The 25,376-nt window shown below is 45.1% G+C and overlaps 1 protein-coding gene across 8 annotated transcripts in view; it reads right to left on the bottom strand.

Moving 5' to 3' along the window:
- Positions 1-25,376, bottom strand: part of CYFIP2 (cytoplasmic FMR1 interacting protein 2) — a 127,396-nt gene that overhangs the window by 12,612 nt on the left and 89,408 nt on the right. For all 8 annotated transcript variants that reach the window (XM_060634839.3, XM_060634841.3, XM_060634840.3 and 5 more), the window contains 3 exons: positions 24,138-24,228; positions 22,646-22,776; positions 357-429 (listed from right to left, as the gene is read on the bottom strand). In XM_060634839.3, coding sequence (XP_060490822.1) covers positions 357-429; positions 22,646-22,776; positions 24,138-24,228 — 295 coding nt within the window. The remainder of the gene's footprint in view (positions 1-356; positions 430-22,645; positions 22,777-24,137; positions 24,229-25,376) is intronic.

The raw sequence follows: 25,376 nt of genomic DNA, 5'->3' as shown, positions 1-25,376 counted from the left end.
ACGGACTGTGTCGAATTGCTCTCCTTCGTTCTGGAAAGTGTGATCGGGATTCACTACAAGGAAAACGTTCTATTATCTCTGTCCAACAATAGAATTATCTGCCCTGTGCGGCGGTGAGTTCCCCATCATTCGAACAAATTAAAAGAAGGCTAGACAGGAACACATTGGGGATGATCTAGAAGGACCAAGGAACAGGGCCTGGAGTGTCACTTCTAATTCTGTGATTCTATGAATATCAAATAGCGGCCCAAAGCTTTATTTATCTTTTCTGACTGCAGATCTGAGTTTATTGCGATTAAGTGGGCATGAAGTTCAAATGCAAGTTGGCTATTTAGCGGCTGTTAGTGATTTCTTACCTTTGATGTAGACTCTAGGCAAGATGTTTTGGAAGGGTGCAGCATGGAGCAAATCACAGACTTCCTCCTGAGACTGCAAACAGAGATGGAAGGAAAGAAAAGGGAAAATAACATTCATTTTAAACCACGAAGAATTTTCATTTCTAAAAACTTGAGCACCACAGGCAGCCAGGGTTAAATTTTGGCTCTTCTACTGACTAGCTATGGCATCTTAGGCAAGTTGCTTAATCTCTTTGAGCCTATTTATTTACCTATAAAATGAGGACCAGAATACTACTATTTAATGAGTTTTTGTAAGGACTGAGAGAAAGCATAACCTTATAGGATAGTCCTGGGCACATAATGAGTGTGCAATACATTTTTCATTATAATCTTATAAGAAATTTGTTGAGGATTTCAAACGAGTGACAGAGGAATCAAACAGAGATGATGGGCCCCAGAGCCTGTGTCTGTCTGATTGGTTATGAGGCTTGCAAGCTCAAAGCAGGTGGCTTGGCCAATCTGCCCACCCACCGACACGTATGATTCTATGCAAAGGCCTGTGTCTGTTTGGTTTTCTCCACACCAGACACCAAACAATGAGATCAGAGAAACTAGAATCTAGGACAGATCCGTTGTGATGGTGACTTATTATGCATAAACGTGAGCTTTAGAAAGGCTTAAAAAGAGGGAAGAGTTGGCAGAGGACAGGCCTGGAGGACAGGGTCTAATGAGCTTGCTGTCCCGGGACCAGTTTACAATCATTGGATCTCAGAACAGAGGATGGCATAAGAGGACCGAGAGAAGCCACGCCCCCCACGGCTCTTCTTTAAACTGAGGGGATTTGGACTGGGTAAGACCCAGGCTTCATTCAACTCTGGCACTCTTGGATCCTGAACATCTGAGAAAATGAGGAGTATGAGTGCCCTTGGCTTTCCTTACCCAAGCATGGGTGGAATATGCCGTCTTGGAAATCTGGAAGGCTGGCTGCTCAAGAGGGGAACCCCCAAACTCCTTTCTCACTATAGGTCAGTCCTTGAAGCGAGCTAGCAGAGGAAAGACAAGTGAATCCTTCAAAAGGACTCTGATCTCAGTGTCTTAGCCAAAGGGGAAAATTTCCCTCTTTCTTAATTAAGCTATTTTCTCCCATAACCACTAGATCAAATCACCTAGTCTTGATTGCTATTTGTAAACTTAGGTCCTCGGCTTCATCGTATCAATCTAAAACTTGGCTTATTGATCATTCAGGCTACAATTTATTAATATGGTGAATTACATTGATTTTTTTCAGTGATGAACGAGCCTTGCATTCTGGGCATAAACCTCAATTGGATGTGATGCATGATCCTTTTTATGTACTGCTGGATATTATTTGCCAATATTTTATCGAGGATTCTTACACTTTTTTAATGAGGAGCACTGATTTGCTGTTTTCTTTTTTAAATGTCTTTGGTTTTGGTATTAGGATAATGCTGACCTTGTAAGATGATTTGGGACGAGTTCTCCTCTTTTCTGTATTCTGGAAGCAACTGAGCAGAATTGGTATTATTTCTTCCTGAGACACTTGGTAGAATTCACAAGTGAAACCATCTGCATGTGGAGTTTTCTTTGTTGCAAGTTTTTTTTTTTTTTAATTAGAAATAAAATTTTCTTAATAGACATAGGACTGACTATTCAGGTTACCAATGTTTTCCTTGCATGTGTTTTGGGGGTTTGTATGTGTCAAGGCCATGGCGGCTCCTTTCACCTCTCCCAGGCTCCCCACTTGGACGTCCAGCTCCTTGCTAAATATCACTGCTTGGATATTCCACACCTCCACATTTCTAAGGCTGACTTTCCCCTTCCTCCCCCCTTTGCTCACCGAATGTCACATTCATCTCCTCATGTGCCCAAGCCCAAAACCTGGGGCTCGTTTTCCTTCTCTTCACTTCCCATGATCATTAAATCCTCATGTCTCTCTCTCTTTTTTTAAACATTTATTTATTTTGAAAGAGAGAGAGAGAGAGGGCTAGCGAGCGCACAAGCGGGGGAGGGGCAGAGAGAGAGGGAGAGAGAGAATCCTAAGCAGGCTTTGCACTGTCAGCACAGAGCCCAACATAGGGCTGGGTCTCACGAACTGTGAGGTCATGACCTGAGCCAAAATCAAGATTCAGACACTTAACCAACTGAGGCATGCAGGCACCCCACATCCTCATGTCTCTTGCTTCTTTCCACATTTCTTCCCGTTGGCCACCACAACACTCTGAGGTCCTTATGGGTGGGGGTGTGGTCTCTAGTCCTGTATCTTCTCCCCAGTGCCTAGGACGTAATGGTTTCTCAATAACTATTGATAAACGAATGCATATTTGTTATCTCATATTTGTCTTAGATGAATACATAAATGTATTTATCCACATGACTTAACCTCCAAGCATGAGAATACCATTACATCCATTCACCCAACAAATATTGGTGGAGTGCCTGGTACTGTTCTAGGCTTTGCAGATAAGACATTGAACGAGTTAGACTAGATCTCTGCCCTCATGGAATTTATGTTCTAGTTGATAGAGACAGATAAAAACAAACAAATCAGAAAATTTCAGATGGTGATAAAACAAAATAGGGTAATAGGCTAGAGAGTGACTGGGAGTGGGGAAGGGTCTACTTGAGGAAGGGTGGGTGGTTAGGGAAAACCTTTTTGAGAGAGAGACATGTGAAGAGAAGATGGAATGAAGTGAGGGAGCCAGCCATACAGATATGAAGTAAGAGCATTCCAGTGCAAAGGCCCTGGGGCAGAAGGTAAGCTGGAGCCTAGTGATGCCATGCTGGGAATCACAGTACACACTGAGGCCCTAATGGTAGGGAGGGACCAGATCATGTAGGGGTTCATAGGCATGGTATGAAGTCTGGATATTATCTTAAGTGCTATGAGGAACTATGGCAGTATTCTAAGCAGATGGTTACAATAGCTCCACTGCCAAGTTTTCCTATCTTTCTTGTTTTCTTTTCTTCCAAAAAATTCAGTGGCTCCTAGGTACGTCTTCTTACTAGAAAAGCTGACCATTGCACGAACCGTTAGCTTTCTATTTTATTAAATTTAGGTGGGTAAAATTGACCTTGGGTGCCACCTTAGGGGAGAGAGGAAGAGGAAGAAGGTTCTGGATCCTCTACAACAAGAGCAATGTTGCTGCTTTATTACTTTCACATAATGAGCTTCCACTTCAGATTTCCTTGGGGGACAGGAGTGTTCCGTCCCCCTCTGCATACTCCCCCCCCTCCCCCCCCCCCACCGCCGCCATCCACAACTGCAGTGTCAGGGGTTCTCTAGGGCAAGGGGAACCTCCTGCTGGCATGCTTCCTGTGTGTTTTCTACCTCCTCATGCAATCTGTTAATGAAGGTGAGGAAAGACAGAAGGATGTGGTTTCCTAATAGAGGTGGGAAAGCATTTGCCTGCAAAGTCCCAGAGGATGAGCTACATGGCCATTTGCATAATGAGGCGGCTACATACCTCACAACACCTTTCACAAGGCATTTGTCTGGCATTCCTTAGCTGAGGCCATTGCGACGGATAAAAACGTCCAGTGCCGAGCACACAAAGGCTTGTGTCAGGGAGCCAAACCAGCCTCCACTGTGGGCGCCCATGCTAACGGTCGATCTCCTCCTTATCTAATCTCTATCTTGAAGGATCCACACTCGGCCTTCCACTCTGTCCAGGAACCCCCCAGCCCCTGGCTTGTGAAGCGCCTTGAGAGTAGTAGGTTTCTTACCCACTCGGCCTGCGCTCCTTCTGCTCCAGCCACAGCAGCGTTTGTTATTTGAATGCACCATCTGTGTGCTCATCACTGAATTTTTGCCTTCTCTCTGAAACGTTCCCTGCCCCTCTCTTGCCCATACTCCCTTTGCTTAGTCAACTGCCACTCTTCTTTCAGATCTCAATTCAACCATCACTCCCTCAGGGGAGACTTTCTTGACCCCCCTCAATACCTCCCCGCCTTGGGCAGGTTCCCTTGTTATGTGCCCTCAAAGAATCACATCCTTTTCCTTTCAACATCTGAGCGCAACCTGTTTTAGAATTTATACTTGCCTGATTATATGTCTGGTTAATGTCTACCTTCCCCCACTGGGATGTCATCTTCATGAAGGTAGGCACAATGTCCATTTTTAACTGTATTTTATTCCCAATAGGGAGCACAGTGAGTGTCCGATAGATAATAAATGCTCAGTAAGTATGTGCAATAAAAGTTGAATGTCTGTGGCATAAAAGGGAATTGAGACTTAGGACAGAATCTCTCCTGTTTTGGGTTTTCTTATATGGGCCTGGATGTTTCCCCTTATTACTAAGGAAAGTATTTTCTCTTCAATTTTACTGATTACTCTGTATGAATTACATGACACATTTTTAAGAAGTACTCCATGTGATGAGATTTTCAGGTGTTCTTAATTTTCTATCCCTTTCTTTCTCCCTGTTTTTTTCCCGACTTGTATGCACTTCCTGAATTTTCTATATTGTACATGTATCATTTTAAAAAACTGATCTGAAACAAAACTCTGAAAGTAATTTTTTTAACTTTAAAATAAAGAGCTTTGGGGGATTTGAGCTGGAATTAGAGGGAAGGAAACGAAATCCTAGCATGCCACCTGGTCTAGCAAGGAAAAACATCTGTGCAGATTTAACAATGTAACTAGTATATGATTTTGTTTTGTTTAGGCTACACTTAAGGACAAGTTGCAGAAGAAAATACAAGTGTTACAAAAATACAGCTTTGATCATATAAAAGCAAAAGTAGCTGACAGGGGGTAGGAGGCAGAAGTGTTAGAAGTGCAAGTTGGGGGTGTTAATTTCCTCATCTTTCACAGAAAGGAGTCAAGATATTAAATAATGTTAGGAAGAGAAGCAATGGTGGTGTGAGTGTATTATCTCTGATTATAAGGGAAGCAACAGAAGCAACAAGTGACATAATCAAATATTAAAGAACAGAGAGGAGAGATGTAAATGAGCTAAAATCTCATCTATCCAACTAGGGAGTCAGTAGGTATTGTCTAAAGGTGCCAATTAAGAAATAGAAGCTATCCTCATATAATTAAGCATTATGGAGAGAACAGTGAGAACAACTAGAAATAGAAATGATTAAAACAAGTTGCCTTGGGGACTGGGGTACAGGTGGGGCGAGGTGCAGCAGAGCCAAGAATGATGTTTTTCATCATAAGCTCATCTGTATTATTTGATTCATCATGTGCAATTAAGAATAATTTAAATGGAACAAAATGAAGAGGTTGGGTTAAATGGTCTCTAAGGGTTTCTCCCTAGAACTGAGAATCTATGCCAACATAATGGCTTTGTTCTTCAGGGAAGGAGAATCAGTGAGCATTTACTGAACACTAACTATGTGCCAGGTGCTCTGTACCCATCATCCGCTTTGCACTTCAGGATATCCTATGAGGTGGCTCTTTCGATCTCCATCCTACATGCCAGGACGTTGAGATTCTCAGGGAGGTGACATTTCCTAGCTAGGTCCACGGCAATAAAGAAGCAGTAGGGCTGACAGGGTTAAGACCCAGGGCCAATTCACTTTGACACCATTGTTTCTCCATGGTAGTGCAGGTGGCCAAAGCCTGAGGAAGTGTGGACCGTTCTCCCCCTCACGATGCATATACAGGATGGGGAAAAAAAAAAAAAAAGTAAAATGATCAAACATAGAAACAGGAGAAGATTACTTAAAATCTCACCACGTGAGAAACTTTTTAGCCTCACTCATATCTGATAGGATCACATCATTTGTTGCTTTATTTACTGGGTTTTTAGTCATAGCTACGGACATTCTTTAAACTGAAAGAATTGTGACATATACAGGCAGATTGAAAAATGAAGAGTCAAGAGCCAGCTTCCGGCTGAAGAAACAGGAAATTATTGAAACTTCTCTTCCTCCAACCCCAGAGGTAACCTCTATCCTGGATTTGTGTAAATAATTTCTTTGCAGGCCACTAGTTTTTAAAGATCTGCTGGTTTGATACTAAGGTAAAAAACTGGACCGACCACTCATTTGGTCAATTTACACCTATAAATTCCTTCTTTCCCCACCCTCCCAAACCTCCCTCATCCTTATCCATCCCTCAGAGCCCCATTCAAGCTTCACCTCCTAGGAGTCTTCCAAAACCCTCCAGTCTATAGGGGTTTTCTTTTTAAAAACTTATCAGAGTTCTTCTTCATTCAGGACCCCCACCAAGCTGTCTGTGGGTTGAGCTGTCTAATCTAGCCCCAGTCCAGGGCCCTCAAGTCTGTGGGTCCTGATGGAGAATCCGAGCAGTGTTTCATATCCCATGCAAATACTGACTGAGAGAGTCTTCTTGGAAGGACCAGTTATACTGAAGACCCACGTTTGACCAGACAGGAGAGGCCAACAAGAAGCATATACAGAACATGGGCATACTATTGTCTAGAGATCAAGCAAGATCTGGACACTTTCATTCTGACTCAGATATAGCCTGAGCAGAAAAGAAGTCATTCATTCAGTCATTCGACAAATAATAGGCATTGATTATACACAAGTTTCACTGCAAGGTGCTGGAGACACAACATTAAATGAGGCAGACCTGATGCATGGCATTTCTCAAAATGATGAGGAAAATAAGTAAATGGAAAATTGTGGGAAGTGCTGCAGTGGGGGTGTGCATGGGGCTATGGTAATACATTAAGAGGGGCAACCAACCCAGACTTTCGGGGAAGATGACAGGGAAGGCTTTCCACAAAAATGAATGCTAAGCTGAGACCTGAACGGGGGTAAGTACTGGACAGGTGAGGGAGAACATCTCCTGCAAAGGCCCAAGACCAAGAGGGACCACAGCTGGTAAGGGGCTGTCAGCTGAATTAGACTGAAGCTTTCAGTGCTGGGGAAGGATCTTGTAAGCCTCGCTCAGGCATCTTAATGCCACCTTGATGGTTTCCATCAGGGAAATCTGCAGTTTCACTTTGTGGCTGCAAGAGAGAGAAGAGATTGGGGCAGTGGGGGACAAAGAGGTGTTGGGATCAAGACAGATTAGGGCCTGGAGATGGAGAGGAGGGAGCAGACATCGGACACCTGGTGACAGATTGGGATACAGGTGCAGACAGGGAAATGACACCCACCACCTGTTCACAGGGTCCAAGGACACAGTGGGTTTGCGGGCGGCAGGGAAGCTGAGATCAGATCTGGGTAAGGTGGATTATCTGATGTCTGTGGATGTCCAAGAGAAGATGTCTAACAGGCAACTAGAGGTAAGCTATGGGGCCCCAGAATCTGGGGAGTGGATCCAAACTTAGGAATCATCAGCATGAGGATAAAAATGGACTCCAGGAGAGGGAATGACATGAATGCAAGGGTAGGCAAGGGTGGGCGTTTCTCAAGGTGACCAGACCCTTCCACACACTTCAGTTCCTCTGACTCTATGAGACCAAAGAAAGAGAAGGTGCACAGTGGCACCTGAGATCAAGGAGACACTGATAAATTCTGGGTACTTCCTTGTCTACCGACAAACCACCTAACGGGGAAGACAGCTACTCTTCTACACTTGGTGCTGCCCCTTCCTTCTTTCCTTCCTCCCTTCTCTCCCTTCCTTCCTTTCCTTCACTGAACATCCACTGAGTGCTTGCTCTGTGATCTGACACACACCCCAAGGGCACAGGGTGAAGAGGGATCTGGATGCTGCAGGAAACACGATGACAGGTAAGACTGGAAAAACTAGATTTAAACGAAGTTTACGATGTAGTGGGGGAAGACAGTCCAGGACACCTGTGCTCGGGAAAATAAAACAAAAGGCTCTGAAGACTGGGAGGAGGGAGAAACGACACAAAGTTCCTTCAGAGAACAGGCATTGGATAAGTTCTATCCCCCCAGGCTGGATAGAACTGGGAGGAATGAGACAAGACAGGAGACGGGAAACGGTGATGGCTTCGAGGTGGCTGGGGAGAATGCGCCAGTTTTTGAATTGGCAGGAAAAGTGCAACTGCAGACAGAGGGGAGACAAAATGAAGATCAGTGTGAAGAGAGCAGGAAACCAGTTGCTGGGGCTTGAGAGGGAGGGGTGAGCTGACAGGGCTGCAGGCAGGCTGGAGCCAGGCTCTCAGTTGGGGGACCAAGGCTGAGTCAAAGCCTCTGGGAAGCTCGGGGAAGAGGAGAGAAGGGACTCATGGTAGCTGAGGGTCTGCTTATGAAGCTCCGGTGACTTTACATTCCTCACTTCACTCAACACAAAGACTGGGGACTGGGAATAGGTTTCCCCCACTATCTGAAGGCAGAGCGCTCCTAACGAAACCTTTCCTAAGGCCAAATGGCATAAAGCAAAGAAGCAATTACCATGAATTTATATGGAAAATGTTTTGAACATTCCCAGACCCCCAAAAACAACCTCTCTTTGGCTTCGTTGACACCTCAGGACGCATCTTTCTAAGGGGCCTGCCAAATAAGTTGAGATAAATCACAGATGAAGCACAGTCCAAAGCTCTGGCAGCTTGGTGCTGAGATGCTGAGTGTAGCTGCTGGGAAGGAGTCTGGCGGGGCCACTCATGATGGCTCTGGAGCCACTTGCTGCAAAACAAAGGGTGAACGCTATTTTTGCTTTTCACCTCTTTTCCTGAAAGCAAAATCCTCCTTGGATTTCTTGTGGTTAGTGAAAACAGGTACTGTTGTAAGGTCTTCTGGGAAAGCAAGGCAGAACGCAAACTTGGAAAAAGCAGGGGAGACTTACACTTAGCCCCAGTATTTTTGGGGTGTGGAAACTAAGGCTCAGAGGATTTTAATCACTTTCCTGGAGTCTCATAGCTATTAAGTACAGGGGCAAAACTTGAACCCAGGCTCTCTGATAGGCCCTTTCGAGGAGAACACCCGGGAGTCAAGCATTGGCCACATCCTGCCTTTGTTCCTCTGCAGAAAGATTCCTGTCTCATTCAAGGCTGTGTAACTCAGCAGTGGAGCAGAATGAAAGAACAGGGCATGGCTGGTTTAGGAAGGTGGCCCAGTGGCCAGGCCGAGGTCAGCAAGAGAATTCTGAGAGATCTCTGCTCTTTCGCTTATACTCTGTCTATACCCAGAGGAATATACAGCACCTTACAATTAAAGAGGCAGTGTCACTAAGTCTGGAGACCATTGCACAGTATAAGACCAGAAATGCATCAAAGGGAGAGGAAAAGGCCTCTAGCTTCTCAGGAGGGGCAAGTGCCTGTGGCAAGTCTCCAAATGGGAATGCCGGTTTTTAAACTGCAAGTGGCCTGTTAGAACCTACTAGGTGCCAAATCTCCTCACTGAGTTTCCCTTACTCATCATTAGGTCCCGTGGACCCTGCCCACCAGAACACATCTCCTTCCCAACCACTGGACTGCACACCCAAAGCCCTGGGTGTTGGGAGGGAGGGGCTGGCCTTGTAATGCGGCCAATGCAACAGCAAAGGCCCCAGGGAATGATGTTCATTGCAAATCACTGGAATGAGAAGTCAGCAAATTCATGGAAAAAATGGAATTAAGTCTGAGTTTTAATTGGAACATAGACCCACAGTCCTCCCTGAATCATGCTGCCTTCAAACAGAAACAGCTGACTGGTTAAGGATACCCAGTTAGTGTCCAATGCCTTGCCATACTACCTTGCTATACGGACCATACATCTGACCAACAGGAAGTGGGCATTTCAGTTGCCTCCTCGATACCAAAGTAGGGCAGTCCAGTGCCTAGAATGTCAGGACGAGTTGCCAGGGGTCTCCGACCACTTTGCTTTTATTGGGAGATAATGCTATCTTGTCAGGGTCTGTGTTTATTTTTTGGGAGGAGGTTAACGATTTCCAGCAGAGTTGACAAAAACCCAGGTCTGCTATAAATGGTTTCTGAAGACAGTATTTTGTCCAAGAGCATTCCATCCTAAGGGCTGCCAGGAGATCGACTTACGAGGATCCTTTCCTAGCAGATACACTTTGTTGTTTAAAAATCGACGTATTATGATCATAGTTCAAAAGAAAAGAATGAAACATCTTGAGGAAGGCTATCTTTTCATGATTTGAGTGTGGGCAACACATGTGCCAGCAGTGGCACTGGGGTCACCATTCATGACTGAGGCAGTGGCTGCTTTTGGAGGCAATTTCGACAACAGATTCAGGCTCAGCAGGATTGATTATCAATGTGTGCCTTGGGTTAGAAGAGGGGCAAAGGCACTTAAGGTACACATTTGTTATCCTTGATCTCCAAAAACCACCACCACCAACATTTTAGTTACCTTATATTAAGTGTTAGCTGACCTGCTATTTGTCATTTTCTCCTGGAAGTTCACCCAATACTTAATTCAGGCAAGGGTTGTCCCGTGAACAATGATTAATTTGGCAGATTTTCCCCTTGGCTTTACCTGGATACAACTGACCTATAACACTGTGTTGGTTTAAGATGTACAGTGTGATGGCTGGACACACTGCCGATTTGACGACTGTGAAATGATTACCAGTTAATACATCTTTCACCTCATACAATTACCATTTTTTGTGGGGAGATCATTTAAGATCTACTCTTGGTAATTTTCAAGCGGACAACATAGCACTGTTAACTCTAGACACCAGGCTGTATGTTTCATCACAGGAGGTGGGTTTTTAAAGCTGCTACTCTAGCCCCTTTCTTTTTGTTGTTTAAGTATTTATGCTCATTTTTGGAAAAAAAAAAAAAAAAAAGAGAAAATGCAGATGCATTTTTTTTTAAAGGGAAGAAATTTATAATCCTACCACCCAGGGGTCATCACAGATACTCTTGTGGGGGTTTATCCTGCCTGGTTCTTCTATACATATAACATTCAAGTATATGTTTTTAAATGATGGGACATAAAATATCTACTCTTTTGTAATCTATTTTTAATCACTTAGCATACACTATCCACATCTTCCTATGTACAGAACAGAGTTTCTCTTTTAATGTTTGTCTTTGTCTTTGTTTTGGCTTGGAGGAATCTTTTGGTTTCCCTGCACCCTTTTCCGGGTGACCATCTTACTTCTCAAAATTATTTGATAAATGATTACCTACTAAAGTACTGGCTCTATCTATCTCTAAACCCATCTCAGCAGGCTTTGTATTTTACTGGGGCTTAAATTTTTTTTTAACATTTATTTATTTTTGAGAGACAAAGAGAGACAGAGCACAGGCAGGAGAGGGGCAGAGAGAGAGAGAGGGAGACACAGAATCCAGAGCAGTCTCCAGGCTCTGGAACTGTCAGCACAGAGGGGCTCAAACTCACAAACTGTGAGATTATGACCTGAGCCAAAGTTGGATGCTTAACCAACTGAGCCACCCAGGTGCCCCTGGGGCTTTTAAACATTAGGTAACATTTCAAATCAAGAAAAGTCCCTAATAGGAGAACTTCAGACACTGATGGGAAGAGATGCTTTTGTTTGGGTCGGGGGAAGTCCTCTTGGTGCCCCTTGACTATAACACAAAGGGGCTAAATGTCAACAAGCATTTGGGTAGAAGCCAAGGATGGTAGGATTCAGCTGTACTCTGACCTTCAAAGTCTGCTGTGTGGCTGGACTGTGCACCCAGGCAAAGAGTGTAATAAAAGATGAATGACTCTAGAGGAGTAGGCATGGCTGAATTTTCTGGGGCCTCGTGGGTCACAGCTGGGAGCTAGAACTTGAAGTACAATGAGAAGCCACCTGTCAGTTTTAAGCAGGGGAGTAGCATGATCTGATTTATAACTGTATGAAGGTCCTCTGCTGTTACGTAGAAAATCAGCTGTCATTTTACCCCCCAATGCTTTACCTACCAGTAAATTTCACCTTTAACAAGAATGGATAGGCAGTGACCCTCAAAGAAGCTGGGTTTGAGACATTTCTCTTAAATTGCACACAGGGAAAAGGCATTCTTGTTTTCTTTCCTGAAGACCCTGAAGCACGGGGAAAATCTCCCCACCATGGCCCACAGGAAGAGGGCAGTCAAAAGAAGCATTCTGGGAGTTCTCTCAGGGCCACTGACAAGTCCCGTGGGGTCTTTTTCTAGTTTGGACTGGACAGCTTTCCTGGCTTCATCTGCCTTTCCATGATTCTACACTGATATTTCCTGCTTAGAAATCAAATAGATGGACAGCATGAGAGTCGTGGCTGTGTTCAGCACTAGAAGATGCCTCTATAAATTAAAAAATGAGGTCAGAAGTAGCTCCTAAGCATATGTTACCAAAAATAAATCTCACCAACTAACAGAAAGAAGTAGCTGGAAAAAACAAAACCCTCATAACTTGTCTTCCTCCTTATACACTGTGACCTTGTCTGCTTAGTGACCCTTTTTCTTCTTAACTTTCTAGATTCCATAATGAAGTTTCCTTTTCCCCTCTTCAAACTTGTGTTATGAAAAATACTGAACATATAAAATATTTGAAAGAACAATGCACATCCTTATACTCCTGACGTAGACTCACAATGACCTTTTCTTTTACTATTTCTGTTGTGACTCTATATGTTTTACTGAATCACTGAAAACAAGTTGAAGTCATTGCATTACTCAGCCTTAAATACCTCAGCATGCAACTCCTAAAACCAAGATTATCCTCCTGTGTAACCTCAGTATTGTAAGCATCTACATTAAAAAACATTCTTGGGGGGCACCTGGGTGGCTCAGTCGGTTAAGTGTCCGACTTCGGCTCAGGTCACGATCTCACGGTCCGTGAGTTCGAGCCCCGCGTCGGGCTCTGGGCTGATGGCTCAGAGCCTGGAGCCTGCTTCCGATTCTGTGTCTCCCTCTCTCTCTGCCCCTCCCCCATTCATGCTCTGTCTCTCTCTGTTTCAAAAATAAATAAACGTTAAAAAAAAATTAAAAAAAAACATTCTTGGGGCACCTGGGTGGTTCAGTCGGTTAAGTGTCTGACTTTGTCTCAGGTCATGACCTCATAGCTCGTGGGTTCGAGTCCCGTGTCAGGCTCTGTGCTGAAAGCTCAAAGCCTGTAGCCTGCTTTGGATTTTGTGTCTCCCTCCCTCTCTGCCCCTTCTCTACTCAACTGTCTCTCAAAAATAAATACACATTGAAAAAAAATTTTTAAAGCACCCACACAAAAATAAAGGATACCATACAGATTCAGGATACATATTTAAAAAAACTAGGGTCATGTGATACACACACGTCGGATCCACATACAACAGCATTAGATGCTACCTTTAGGCTCCATCTCTGGATGAAAAACTACGTACCAGTTTTAGCTGATCTCCTGAAGGGAACCATCAAACCAATCTGAAAACAATATTTTCTTAACATTCGAAGTTCTGAGGCGACCAAAAGGCAGTAGCACTAACACTAGTATTTTATGTTTTTGTCTTTGTCAAGTGAGCGTGGAGAATGAGCTGGGAACTGGAGGCTGAGGACCCCCGGGAACCCCCACTCTGATGTTCTGGTGGGAGGGTGCCGGAGGGAGGGTGGTTACAGGGCCTAACCAGAGAGTGCAGCATTCTAAACATTTCCTTATATGGACACACGTAGCCCGTTAGTGAAGTGTTTCCTGCATACTGATGTTAAGCCCCAAAGATACAGGGCCTGTGGAGCAGGTTAGGCTTCCCACACCCAGCTTTGTGCAGAAAGTACGAGCAGCAGCCTTCCAGCCTCTCGTCTGGGATTCCAGTGAACAGTGGAAAGTTCAACTGTGACATATTCCAACTGCTCTTGTACCGTGGGGCCCTCACTTCCAGGAGTTCTTTGTAAACCTGCCTAAATAAATCCGTAATCTTATCTGATTCTGCGTGTCTGGGTCTGCACGTGTGTGTGGTCCTTCCCCACCAATCTGAGCCTCACTTGAACAATGCTATATATCACCCTGTCTCACCTCAACTCTTTCCCCTGCCCCCTGAATTGTCAGGGGGAAAAATGATCATTATTCCGGACCAGAACCATGTCTGGTCAGCTGGGAAAGATCTACAGCCAAGAAACTAGCTTAAAAAGTAGTTTTCCCTTACCCTCAAGTGCACATCAACGTTTCCCAAGGCAGGCATTTCCTAAAAGGTGGGAATTGTAGAGGCAGGGAAGTGATATTTAACAATAGTGGGTCACGGAGGGAAACTTACTTTCCTCTTAGTTCCCTAGCAGTCTTTTTGACAACTTTGTAAGAAAGTCTCTCATTTAGATCCAGCATATCTCAAACCTGTCTAACATTTGCTAAACTCCATTTTTAACATGGCAGGCCCCGGGCTCAGATGTCTGGGCAGACAGCAGCTGGGATTACATTACTTTGTTGTATTTTGGTTGAATTTATTATTCTGGTTGCTTTTTTTTTTCTTTAAGTTTATTTATTTTGAAAGAGAGAGAGAGAGATTGAGAGAGCGAGCATGTGCATGAGCGGGTGAGGAGCAGAGAGAGAGGGAGAGAATCCCAAGCTGTTAGCATGGAGCCTGATGTGGGGCTTGAACTCGCAAACTGCAAGATCACTCTCTGAGCTGAAATCAAATGTCTGACGCTTAACCGATTGAGCCACCCAGGTGTCCCTCTGGTTGCTTTCCAATGATGGCAAGAGATAATGATTTTGTTTAATGGAAGTGATATACAGTTTCCTTTTAAAATAATTAAAACTTTTTTTTAATGTTTATTTATTTTTGAAGGAGAGAGAGACAGAGCATGAGTGGGGGAGGAGCAGAGAGAGAGGGAGACACAGAATCTGAAGCAGGCTCCAGGCTCTGAGCTTTCAGCATAGAGCCTGATGCGGGACTTGAACCCACAAACCATGAGATCCTGACCTGAGCCAAAGTCAGATGCTTAACCGGCTGCGCCACCCAGGTGCCCCACTTTAAAAATAAATTTAAGTTAAAAAGTAAGTTAATTAAAATTATTTTGTAAACAATACAACCAGCGGTCTGTAGATACAGCAAGAAATATGACAACACATCAGTGACTAGCCTCTGGAAGCACTAGTTAAGAAGACTCCTTCTAGATCAGGGGCTCTCCACCCTGGCGGCACACTGGAATCAGGGGTGGAGCTTTTGCCTGGTATTTTAGCCAGGGCCACCTTGGGGCCAGGTGAAGTACCAGCATGGATGTTTCAGGAGTTTTCTGAGCGACTGCAATGAGCGGCTGCGGCTGGGACCACTACACCACCTCCCGGATGTCTGCAGGTGTCTGCCCTCCAATAACACCCAGGAGAGCAAACTGCATTTTGACTCCCAAACCCTCAGCATCTAGGCCTTCTGTCCACTGGGGTCTCCTCTTGGGAGAGTCATCAGTGCAGAACTGAAAAGCCAAGGCTCTGGTTTCTGGGCAATTACTGGCCCAGGCTGATGATACAAGTGCCACAAGTTTCCAGGACTGAGGTGGCTTTGGATTAAGGTGACTGGCAGCCTCTTGCTCAAATGGAATGGCATCATCTTGGAAGATTTTAGAGAATAAACAGGTATGTTTCTAATCCTCACCTAGAACTGAGCTGATATGTCCCTCCCCTCATCATATAGGACATAGGTGATAAGCCTGTACTGATGTGCTGAGGATACAAAAATGACCCTCAACCAGGCAATCTGTCCTGTCATCCCCTCCTCTCTGATTCCATTATTTTATACCCCTTTTCACTTTGTTGTTGTGGATCTCGGCTGGTGGTCTCCAAACCTTTTGGACCATAAGCTTCCATTTGTATAATTTTGAGCAAACATCTCCACTGACATGTATTTATGTGATCAACTCTGGAACACTGTGTTAATAAACAGGAGGGCTTAGTTCCTTTCTCATTTTTTGAGTAAGTAAATAGTTAAAAGCTATGAGATCATTCTGCCTACCCCCTGGAGGGCTAACACTCCTCCGCTGCAGACTGAGGGTATTGATTGTGAACAGTGTCATCAGGGAAGGGATTGTGTCCAATGATCTTGGAGTCCCACACACTGACCGCCTGGCCCATGGGGGGCTCTCAGTCAGGTCTGCAGACTCCCTGACTCTCAGCAGTCAGAACACGTTTGCTCCGTACCTCATATATTGATGAGGGTAGCAGGTTTGGTTTCCAGACTGGGATGTGTCTGAAAGGATGTAAAAATACTTAAAAACCAGAAAGCATGTAGAGGTATTACTGGGAGTCGAGGTGCCCTCTTTCCACAAAGCTTGACTCATTTTTAATCTGGAACACCACTGGGTTCTGGGTCTGGGTTGGAGGACATGCTGCTTGCAGAAAGGCCAAGGAGTGCTGCTCAGTGATGCCTGGATGTAGGGACAGATCATGACTCCTGAGTAGCCGGAGGGGTCGTTAGTCAGGGTGATGGCAAAAAGAACTCTGGATCAAGAACAGGTGGGGATATGGAGCCAAGGTCTAAGATGGACAGTGAAGGGCAGGCATTTGCTTTTTTACTTCTCATGTATCAGGATTGTGTACATCTGCTAAGTGTGTGAGGACCTCCTCTCCAGGGGGGGAAAAAAAAGCAAAAAGTGTTTAGTGCACTAAATTTGTACAATAATTTAGAACGTAAAGTAAAAAGTGGAAGATCGCCTGCCCCCACCACACTCCATGTGGATCACCACTCTTCTCAGCTTGGTGAGCATGACTTTTATAACTAAACAAAGTAAAAAAAAAACAATGAAAAAATTTAATATTGATATGCTGGAACATACAAACATCTGCAAGGATGTCCTTCAGAACATGAACAGTGGCTCTCTTCGTGCAGCAATGTGGTTTTTGTTTTCTTCTTTCTGCTTCTCTGGGTTTTCTGGCAATGAATTTATTTAAGTTATGCAATAAGAAAAACAAAATTAAAGAGAAAGGACTATAAAGTGGAAGCAGGAGACAGAGGGATCAGACGTGGAGCTGGAACTAAAACCCAAACCAAAGCCAACAGCATCATCTGTGAGGCTTTGTAGAGCAGTCCTCTGTCCCTGAGTGTGCTAACTGTAAGGATCCTGGGTTCTCACCCCAGGTCCTGCACTAGTTTAACCCTGGGAAAGTCATCTCCCTCTTGGGGCCTTGGCTTCCTATCTGCAAAATGTGGGATTGCACTAGATCAGTGTTTCTCAATAGGGGGAGGTTTTGTCCTCTCAAGGAATATGAGGCAGTATCTGGAGACCTTTTTGGTTGTCACAACTGGGAAGGGTGTTACTAGCATCTAGAGACAGGCTAGAGCCCAGAGGTGCTGCTCAACACCCTACAATGCATAGGACGGGCCCCTACAACAAAGGGTTATCTGGCCCCTACAACAAAGGGTAATCCCAGTGGTGCTGAGATTGTGAAACTCACCCTGCATGGCACCCAGTTCTATGAGTTTGGGCCCAAGGCCTCCTGTAAGAGGAGCAATGACTGCCCAGACTCTGACTGTGGTCCACTCTGACTATAAGGAGGAAAGAAGAAATAAACAGAGCTCAAGGCAGGGAATACTCTTAAGTCCCAGACGATGGGAGGTCCTGCCATAAAAGGCAGAGAGGCAGACAGACAGGCTGTCTTCTTCCCAGGGACCGGGCTTTCCCTCTTTCACATGAACAAACAGGGCCCTCTTCTGGTGTGTGTCAGCATAATGAACAATGGGCTGATGGCTCAAACACAATACAAAATTTGAGAAAAAACTTGGTGACTATGGAATATTTCCTTAATGACAATCTTCTGATTTCCCAGGGTAGGTGACACTAGTTACTAGATACTAGGTAGGAGATACTAACAGAATTTCCTTTAAAAACATAACAGGACTGGGGTGCCTGGGTGGATCAGTCAGGTGAGCGTCTGACTTCAGCTCAGGTCATGATCTCATGGTTTGTCAGTTCGAGCCCTGCATCAGGCTCTGTGCTGACAGCTCAGAGCCTGTAGTCTGCTTTGGAGTCTGTGTCTCCCTCTCTCCCTGCCCCTCCCCTGCTCGCATTCTGTCTTTCTCTGTCTCACAAAAATAAATAAACATTAAAAAAATGAAAAAAAAAAAACCATAACAGGACTTATAAATAGATGCCTAATGAATGCCGATTCATTTCAGGGTAGACTCAACAAATATTTAAGAGCCTGCCACCACTAGACCCTTTGTGGGCACTTGATCAATGACGCATGTGGCATTGCCATTGCAGAGCAGGGAGAAGAAGGTCTTTTCAGTCACTGCTGCTGGGATAATCGGGAAGAAATGAAAATGGATTTCTACCTCCCACTAAACACACACATCAACTCCAAGTGAACAACAGACTTAATGGTCTGTTAAGCCTTAAAAGGCTAAAACTCTAAACTTTTAGAAGATAATACATCTTCATGACTGTAGAGTAGGAAAGATTTTTTAAGACAAGTCACAAAAGCACCAACCACATGGGGGAAGAAATGATAAATACACCAAGCCTTAAGAACTTCTGTTTACCAAAAGACAAGCCAAAGAAATGTATTTGCCATTTATGGATCCACAATATATCAATAATAAGTACAAATAAATATGGAAAAGAGGGCTTAATTTAAAAACAGGCAAAAATATTGAACCGCCTTTTGCAAAAGAGGCTGTCCAAATGGCTCTACCTTATGGAAAGAGGCCCAGCATCAGTGTTCAGCAGGGAGATCAAAACCATAATGAGATACCATGATGGAACGGCTTTCATTGAAAAGACAACTCCAAATGTTCCTGAGGATGTCAAGAAATTAAAACTCTCCTACACTGCTGAATGAGTGAATAAACTCTCACAACCACTTTGTAAAACAGTTTGGCAGTAGCTCCTGAAACTAAACATTGATCTACACGTTGACCTAGCTACTCTACTACTAGTAAATTTACCTAATAAAAATGAGAACACAGATCCACCAACAGAAATGTGCAAGAATGTTCATGGTGTCTTCATTTGTTACAGCATCATGCTGTAAACAACCCAAATGCCCACCCACAGTAACATGGATAATTCACTTTGTCTATATGGTGAGAATTCTGCATATTCTGTATGTTACTCCATGTATGTTAGACCTTAATTAAAAACACCAAGCAAGCAACCTGCTCCACAGGTGTAGGGGTTTCTATACTAATATTGCACCCTGAATTTGAAGAAATATTTATAAGCACCTAATTTAAAGAGAAAAGGTATACCTTTAGACAAGTAATTAATCTTTTCAATTTATATCCTCTCTTCCTACATATTAATGATATATTAATAACCTGTTAGAAACAAAAACACAAGCCACAGAATGAAAGAAGGTATTTGCAGCATATATTTCAACATGGAACCCACAGCCAGAAACTGCAAATCTATCAGAAAAAGACAACACAAGATTAACAAGCAAAAGACTTCCTACTTTGTATTTTTCAATATTCTTCCAGTTTTTCTGTTATTATTAACCTACAACTATTAGGTACTATTTGTGTTCTTTAAATTAATTTTTAGTTCAATAGTAATACTTGAAAATACTTTCCTTGCAAAACATTAGACATTCCAGATAAAATTAAAGTCCCTGTTGACCCCTAATCCTAGTTTACTCCCTGATACATGGAGAAAATAGCTGAACTATCTGATATGCTTTTTTTCCCTAGATTCTTTTTTTCAATGCAGTATATTTTGTGGGTTTTATTTTTTTGTTTATTTTAATTTTTTTTAAGCCAATGCAGGGCTTGAACTTACAACCCTGAAATCAAGACCTGAGCTGAGTCAAGAGGCAGAAGCTTAACTGACTGAGCCACCCAGGCACCACCCTCTTTTTTGCTTATTTTATATATATGGCATCATAATATGTGTCTTGTGCTGGGACTTGCTTTTTCTCACTCAGCATTGTGTCTTTCAACATTTTCTGTGTGGGTACATACACCTTATTCTTTGTAACTCTTCAGAGTCCTCCAGGAGAAGGTCCTCTGTGGATGGCCATTAAGGGCCCTCCCTTCCACCTTCCCTCCCTTTCTTTTTTTGCTAATTGTTCTTTAATTAGAACAATTGATATGTCATTTAAATATTTATTTTATTTCAGTTCTGTAAACACAAAGGCTCCAGAAAGCTCATGCCTCATTCTAATCTCAGAAAGTACTATGTTGGCCTGGGGATTCCCCCAGTTGTCTAAGTAGAAAGCATAGCACAGAGCTTTGTGGGGGCCCTGATTCTTGCTCTGTTGGCCTCCGCCAGGACTGGAGTCGGTGCTGGAAACCTGTGCTTTCCTTCTTCCACCTCTGCTGCTGATGTGCCATGAGACCTCAGGAGACCAGCTCCCCTCTCTGGTTCCCCACTTCCTCCCTCATGAATAGAGGGGTGGGGACATATACTGTTAAGGTCTCTCTCAGCTCTGAAGGTCTTTTATCCTGAGTATCCTCTTGTCTTCAGTGATATATGCAAGTGACCACCTTGGCATGGCTGCCTGAGAAAAATTTTCCCTGTCCTTATAGTCCCATCAATAGTCTGCTTCTTAGGGGAAACTTAATTGGTGCTCTCGGGTCACAACTCCTCATGAAAGAAGGTGCTAACAGGAGACACGTAGGCCTGAGGCTTCAGGGGCCAGCCCTCCCCCACCTCCACCCCTCCTGGTGCCCCTGGAGCCTCTCCTCATCTTTCTGAAGCCTTGAACAGAACTGTGTTTCCTACTCATCCCTGTGACTTCTGAAGGCTAAGTTGCCATGGCAACACAGGCCACTGAACCGTGTTCAAAACCTGTTACCATAAAGAGGAACACTTAGCTGTCTCAAGAGTCTATTTAAAGGGGAACAGAGAGGCAATTACTCCTCATGGAGGGAGAGCAAAACCGTGTGCATTTCTGAGCCTCTCCGCGGGGAAGGGTCTGAGAGAACAGATAGGACACATCCTCGTTGTAGAGGTGGGGACCTCAGACGTGGAGTGAACTGGCTCGCTCTGGGTCACACGGGACTGTGAGAGGCAGGGATCACTAGGGTTCTTATTCCGAGCTTTTCATCTCACTCTACCCCTGTTACGTCTCCTCCCTAGTGCCTTCCTTTCCCTCCCCTATCCATGTGCTTCTGCCTCCAGGACAAACCCTGAGCTGGGCAGCTGCAAACAGCCGCAGCGTGTTTATGGCTGGTTCTTCTCCCAAGGCCCAAAGGGCCTTTCCCAAGAGTAAATCAGACCCTCTGCCTCACTCTCCATTTCACAACACTCCAACGAATTCCTACCCAGGACTGCCACCTGTTCCTCCCTCCTCTGCTCCTATCTTGTCCCCTGTGCCCCTCTATTCCAGCTCATTCCAGGTTTTTTTCTTTCCTACAAATATCAAGCTCTACCCTCTCTGAAATCAGCATATCCCTCCCGACCACCATCACGCTCTATCCCGGTTTCCCTTTTATGCCCTCACAGCATGTACCACCCTCTGCCTTCACGATGTTTGGATGGTCATAATCTGTCTCTCTTAATGAAGGCTATTCACACACAATCTAGAACTGCAGTCAGCAATGAACGGGCTCTCCATACCCCTGTGCTGTATGAGTGCACAGAGGCTGCGAGATCTTCCCAGGCTGAGATGATGCACCCTCAGAGCGACACCCCTCTCCCTTTCCTTCCACTACTCCACTGCATCTGTGGCCCCGTGGCTGGAGGGCTGTGGACCCCACACACAGAGGAGCAGGTAGCACGGAGTGTTGGCGAGAATGGGAAGGAGGCAGGCAGCCTCTGTGACCAAGCCACAAGGGCCGGTGGGGACTGCCGAATGGTCAGGCAGCTAAAAGGGGCCCTGGGTCTGTGTGGTCCTGGGAAGTGGGAGTATGGGGAGGCGAGCCTGTGCTCATCCTGCTAACTACCACCAGTTATTTAGTTCTTACTGTGTGCACTTTGCACGTTTTGTCTCCTTTCGGCCTCTAAACTACCCTGAGGGTTAGCGTGGCCGTCTCCCATCACACCAAAGGAAGAGAGCACTATGTGCTCTCCCCTCAGCCTGGACCACGATTCCTGGTTCTTCAGCAGGCCAATTCCTGACGCTTCTCCTGGTCACCCCCTGAGGGAAGTCCTCCCTTTCTCACCAAGACCACACCAGGTTCTGTTTTGTGTTCCCACAAAACCCTGCACTCCTCCCTCCGAGCATTGCTGTAATGTATGCACAGCATTTCTGTGTGAATACATGGCTCAGTGTGAGTCTCCCCGCCACTGTCCAGGACACAGGGCAGGGGCTGACGATGACTCCACCCCCCAGTGCAGTGCCCGGCCTGTGGCAGCCAAGCAGTTGTTATTTGTTTAATGAGTAGATGGAAAACTAAGCCTCGGATGAATTGCTGGGATCCTGTGGCTAGTGAAGGTGGGGCTGGGACAGGAACCCAGGTCTGTCTAACGCCAGAGCCTGCGTTCCTCCCAGGGTTCAAATGGTCGGAGCTGCCTGAGAGCAGAACAGATCTGTAGCACATACCTCGCACGGGACAACACGAGTCTATGCTGCAGGGCCTGCTGAGCAGGATACCCTGGGGGGCCTCAGGTCTCTGGCTGGGCTGGGGGTCCCTTCCAGCCTGGACACGCTCCAATTTCTTTGGGCTCAGGACTCACCAGAGCTTGCTCTATGAGCAGGCAGAACAGGATGGCATTGCCCACCTCCCTCAGGCTCTGGAACACATCTGTTTTGAGCTCTGCATACTCAATGATGTCCTTCAGCTGGTGGTGGAAGAACTCCAGGATCCCTGGGGAATGAAGGCAGACAGTTAGTGGGAAACTGACCCTGCTCAGGCAGGATGATGGGAAGGGCCAACAGAGCAACAGCCCAGACCTGAGTGGGATGGCGAAAAACCAAACCCCTACCTCTCTACATGTGGGCCAGGGGTGAGACTTCTTTCAGGGCTCAGTACTAAAGAAAACTCAGGAGGCTGGCTCAAATCTTTTTTGGAACAAAACAAACATACGCAAATACAGCATCCCTGAATCTCTCCCAGTCCCTCCAAAAAGTTGTATGAATTCTTAATAACAGGAATTAACACTTATTTATAAGGGCTAGGTATTATGCTAAGCACTTTATCTACAACATCTCATTTAATACAACAATACCATGAAGGGCACTATTACTTTTATTTTTAGATTATGGTCAGAGAGGGTAAGTGGCAGGCCCATAGTCACACAGCTAGTAAGTGGGGCACCTATGATTGAAAACCAGAGCTTCCAAGGGCAAGCCCTTTTCTCTCTTTCTTTCTTTCTTTCTTTCTTTCTTTCTTTCTTTCTTTCTTTCTTTTCTCTCTTTCTTTCTTTCTTTCTTTCTTTCATTCAGGTTTATTTATTTTTTGAGAGAGAGAGAGAGAGAGAGAGAGGAAATCTCAAGCTGATTCTACACTGTCAGAGCAGAGCCCAACGCGGGGCTCGTACTCAAGAACCATGAGATCATGACCTGAGCCGAAATCAAGAATCAGACGCTTAACCGACTGAGCCACCTAGGTGTCCCCAAGCCCTTTTCTACTCTGAATCACACACACTCAGCACCTGACAGCTTGGTTTTTAGGAAAAAACACCAGGTGCCAAACTCACAGTCTCCACCTTTCCCAATTCCCATTCCCCAGATTCAGTCCCTGTGCCATTCACTACTAGGGAAGGAAAGAATGATTTCTCTGCTCAGAGGCAGACTGGCAAAACTCCTGTTTCCTGACTCACCTTAGAAATGTCACTTGTATCACCACCTGCAGTACCTGCGTCCTCCAATGGGCAAATGGAGGAAGGGATCCTGGAGGTGCTGAGTTAGAAAAGACCTTTACAAGTAGGCTGTAAATGCTCTACAGCTGCTGTCCTCCCTAGCTCCCCAGCAGTCCTGTGGAGGCAGGCCCAATAGGCATCCTTTACCTTCACTGGGGAAGATGATGCTACCGCTCAGAGGGATTATAGATGCTTCAAGGCTATCTAGCTAATGGAGGAGGTAGGATGCTAACCCAGTGCTGGGCCAGCTTGTGGGCCTGTTAGAGAAGCAAACCTTTCCAGGTAGATGGTCAGGGCCCCTGACCACCACGTGGGCCTGGATTACTCTCCTATCACTACCCCCTGCCCCTGGCTCCCCATCACCAACCTGGGGAGCCATACTCGTGTCGGGGCAAGCGGCATATCTTAGGCATCACCTCGATCAGTGTCTTCACGTACTGGAGAATGGTTCCTTGGAGCTGACAAAAGAGGGCAAAATGAGTGAATAATCCATCACTGCTGTCTATGTGTAACTCTGGACTAAATGCTGGGCTCTGGGGGTGTACAGGGTTCTGTTGCGGCCTGTGGGTAAGTGCTATGGACTGAATGTGTCTCCCCAAAGTTCATATATTGAAACTCCATCCCCCAGTGTGATGGCGTGTGGCGTTGGGGCCTTTGGGAGGTAATGAAGTCTTGGGAGTGGAGCTTCATGATGGGATTAGTGCCCTTATAAGAAGAGACAAGAGACAGGTGAGCTTGTTCTCTGTCATGTAGGGACACAATGAGAAGGCAGGCATCTGAACACTAGGAGGAGGGTCCTTGCTAGAACCCGCCCATGCTGGCACCCTGACCTTGGACTTCCAGCCTCCAGAACTGTGAAAAATCAACATTTGTTGTTTAAGCCACCTGGTCTGTGTTATTTTGTTATAGCAGTTGGAGCTGCCTAGGCCAGTAAGGCACTGCTCCCTGAGAGGAGGGAGTAGGTTCTCTCCTAAATGTGGGGGCACAGCCCTATTCTCTTTAATAACAAAAAATAGGCCTTTATGAGACAGAAAAGGGAGCTGTCTCATTAGTCCCTTGGGAATATACACTTCCAGGAGGGCAATTTCAAGGTATGAGCCTTTCCTGGGATTGAGGTGCTTATATGAGATCCAGATTAAGAGCTAAAATGTTATGGGCCAAGGAGCTGTAGAGACAGACACATTAGCTAATTTAAACACAGAAAATACATTGCACATTTATCCCTCCTATGTCCAAGGCAGACATCTTTAACCCATTACATTTTCCTGTTTAACTCTGGATTTAGCGTCACAATCTGTAACAACTCGTGGCTCTACACAGCTGTTAGCAGAGGAGCCGTGAGCAGGCGAATCCTGCTTCCTATTTCTGGTGTGGCTACTTATTACTTTAGCTACTTCTCTCTTGTCATCTCAAAATTTCAGGAAAATCTTGTTTAAGTGTTTCAGCTTTACTTCGGCGTGTCATGGGGAAGTAAATGGAGCTTTGGATGATCACACTTGAAATGGGATACAGAATTCCCTTGAGGCTAGCGCAGTGTTGCAAGTGTTTAGCAAGAAATCCCAAGGGGAAGAAGCGTGGTGATTGATTAGAGATATGTGCCGTGAGC

The sequence above is a fragment of the Panthera onca genome, chromosome A1 (genome assembly GCF_046562875.1).
Source record: "Panthera onca isolate mPanOnc1 chromosome A1, mPanOnc1 haplotype 2, whole genome shotgun sequence".
Lineage (NCBI taxonomy): Eukaryota > Metazoa > Chordata > Mammalia > Carnivora > Felidae > Panthera > Panthera onca.
The sequence above is the reverse complement of the archived record's forward strand: the minus strand, read 5'-3'. Positions and strand labels throughout refer to the sequence as shown.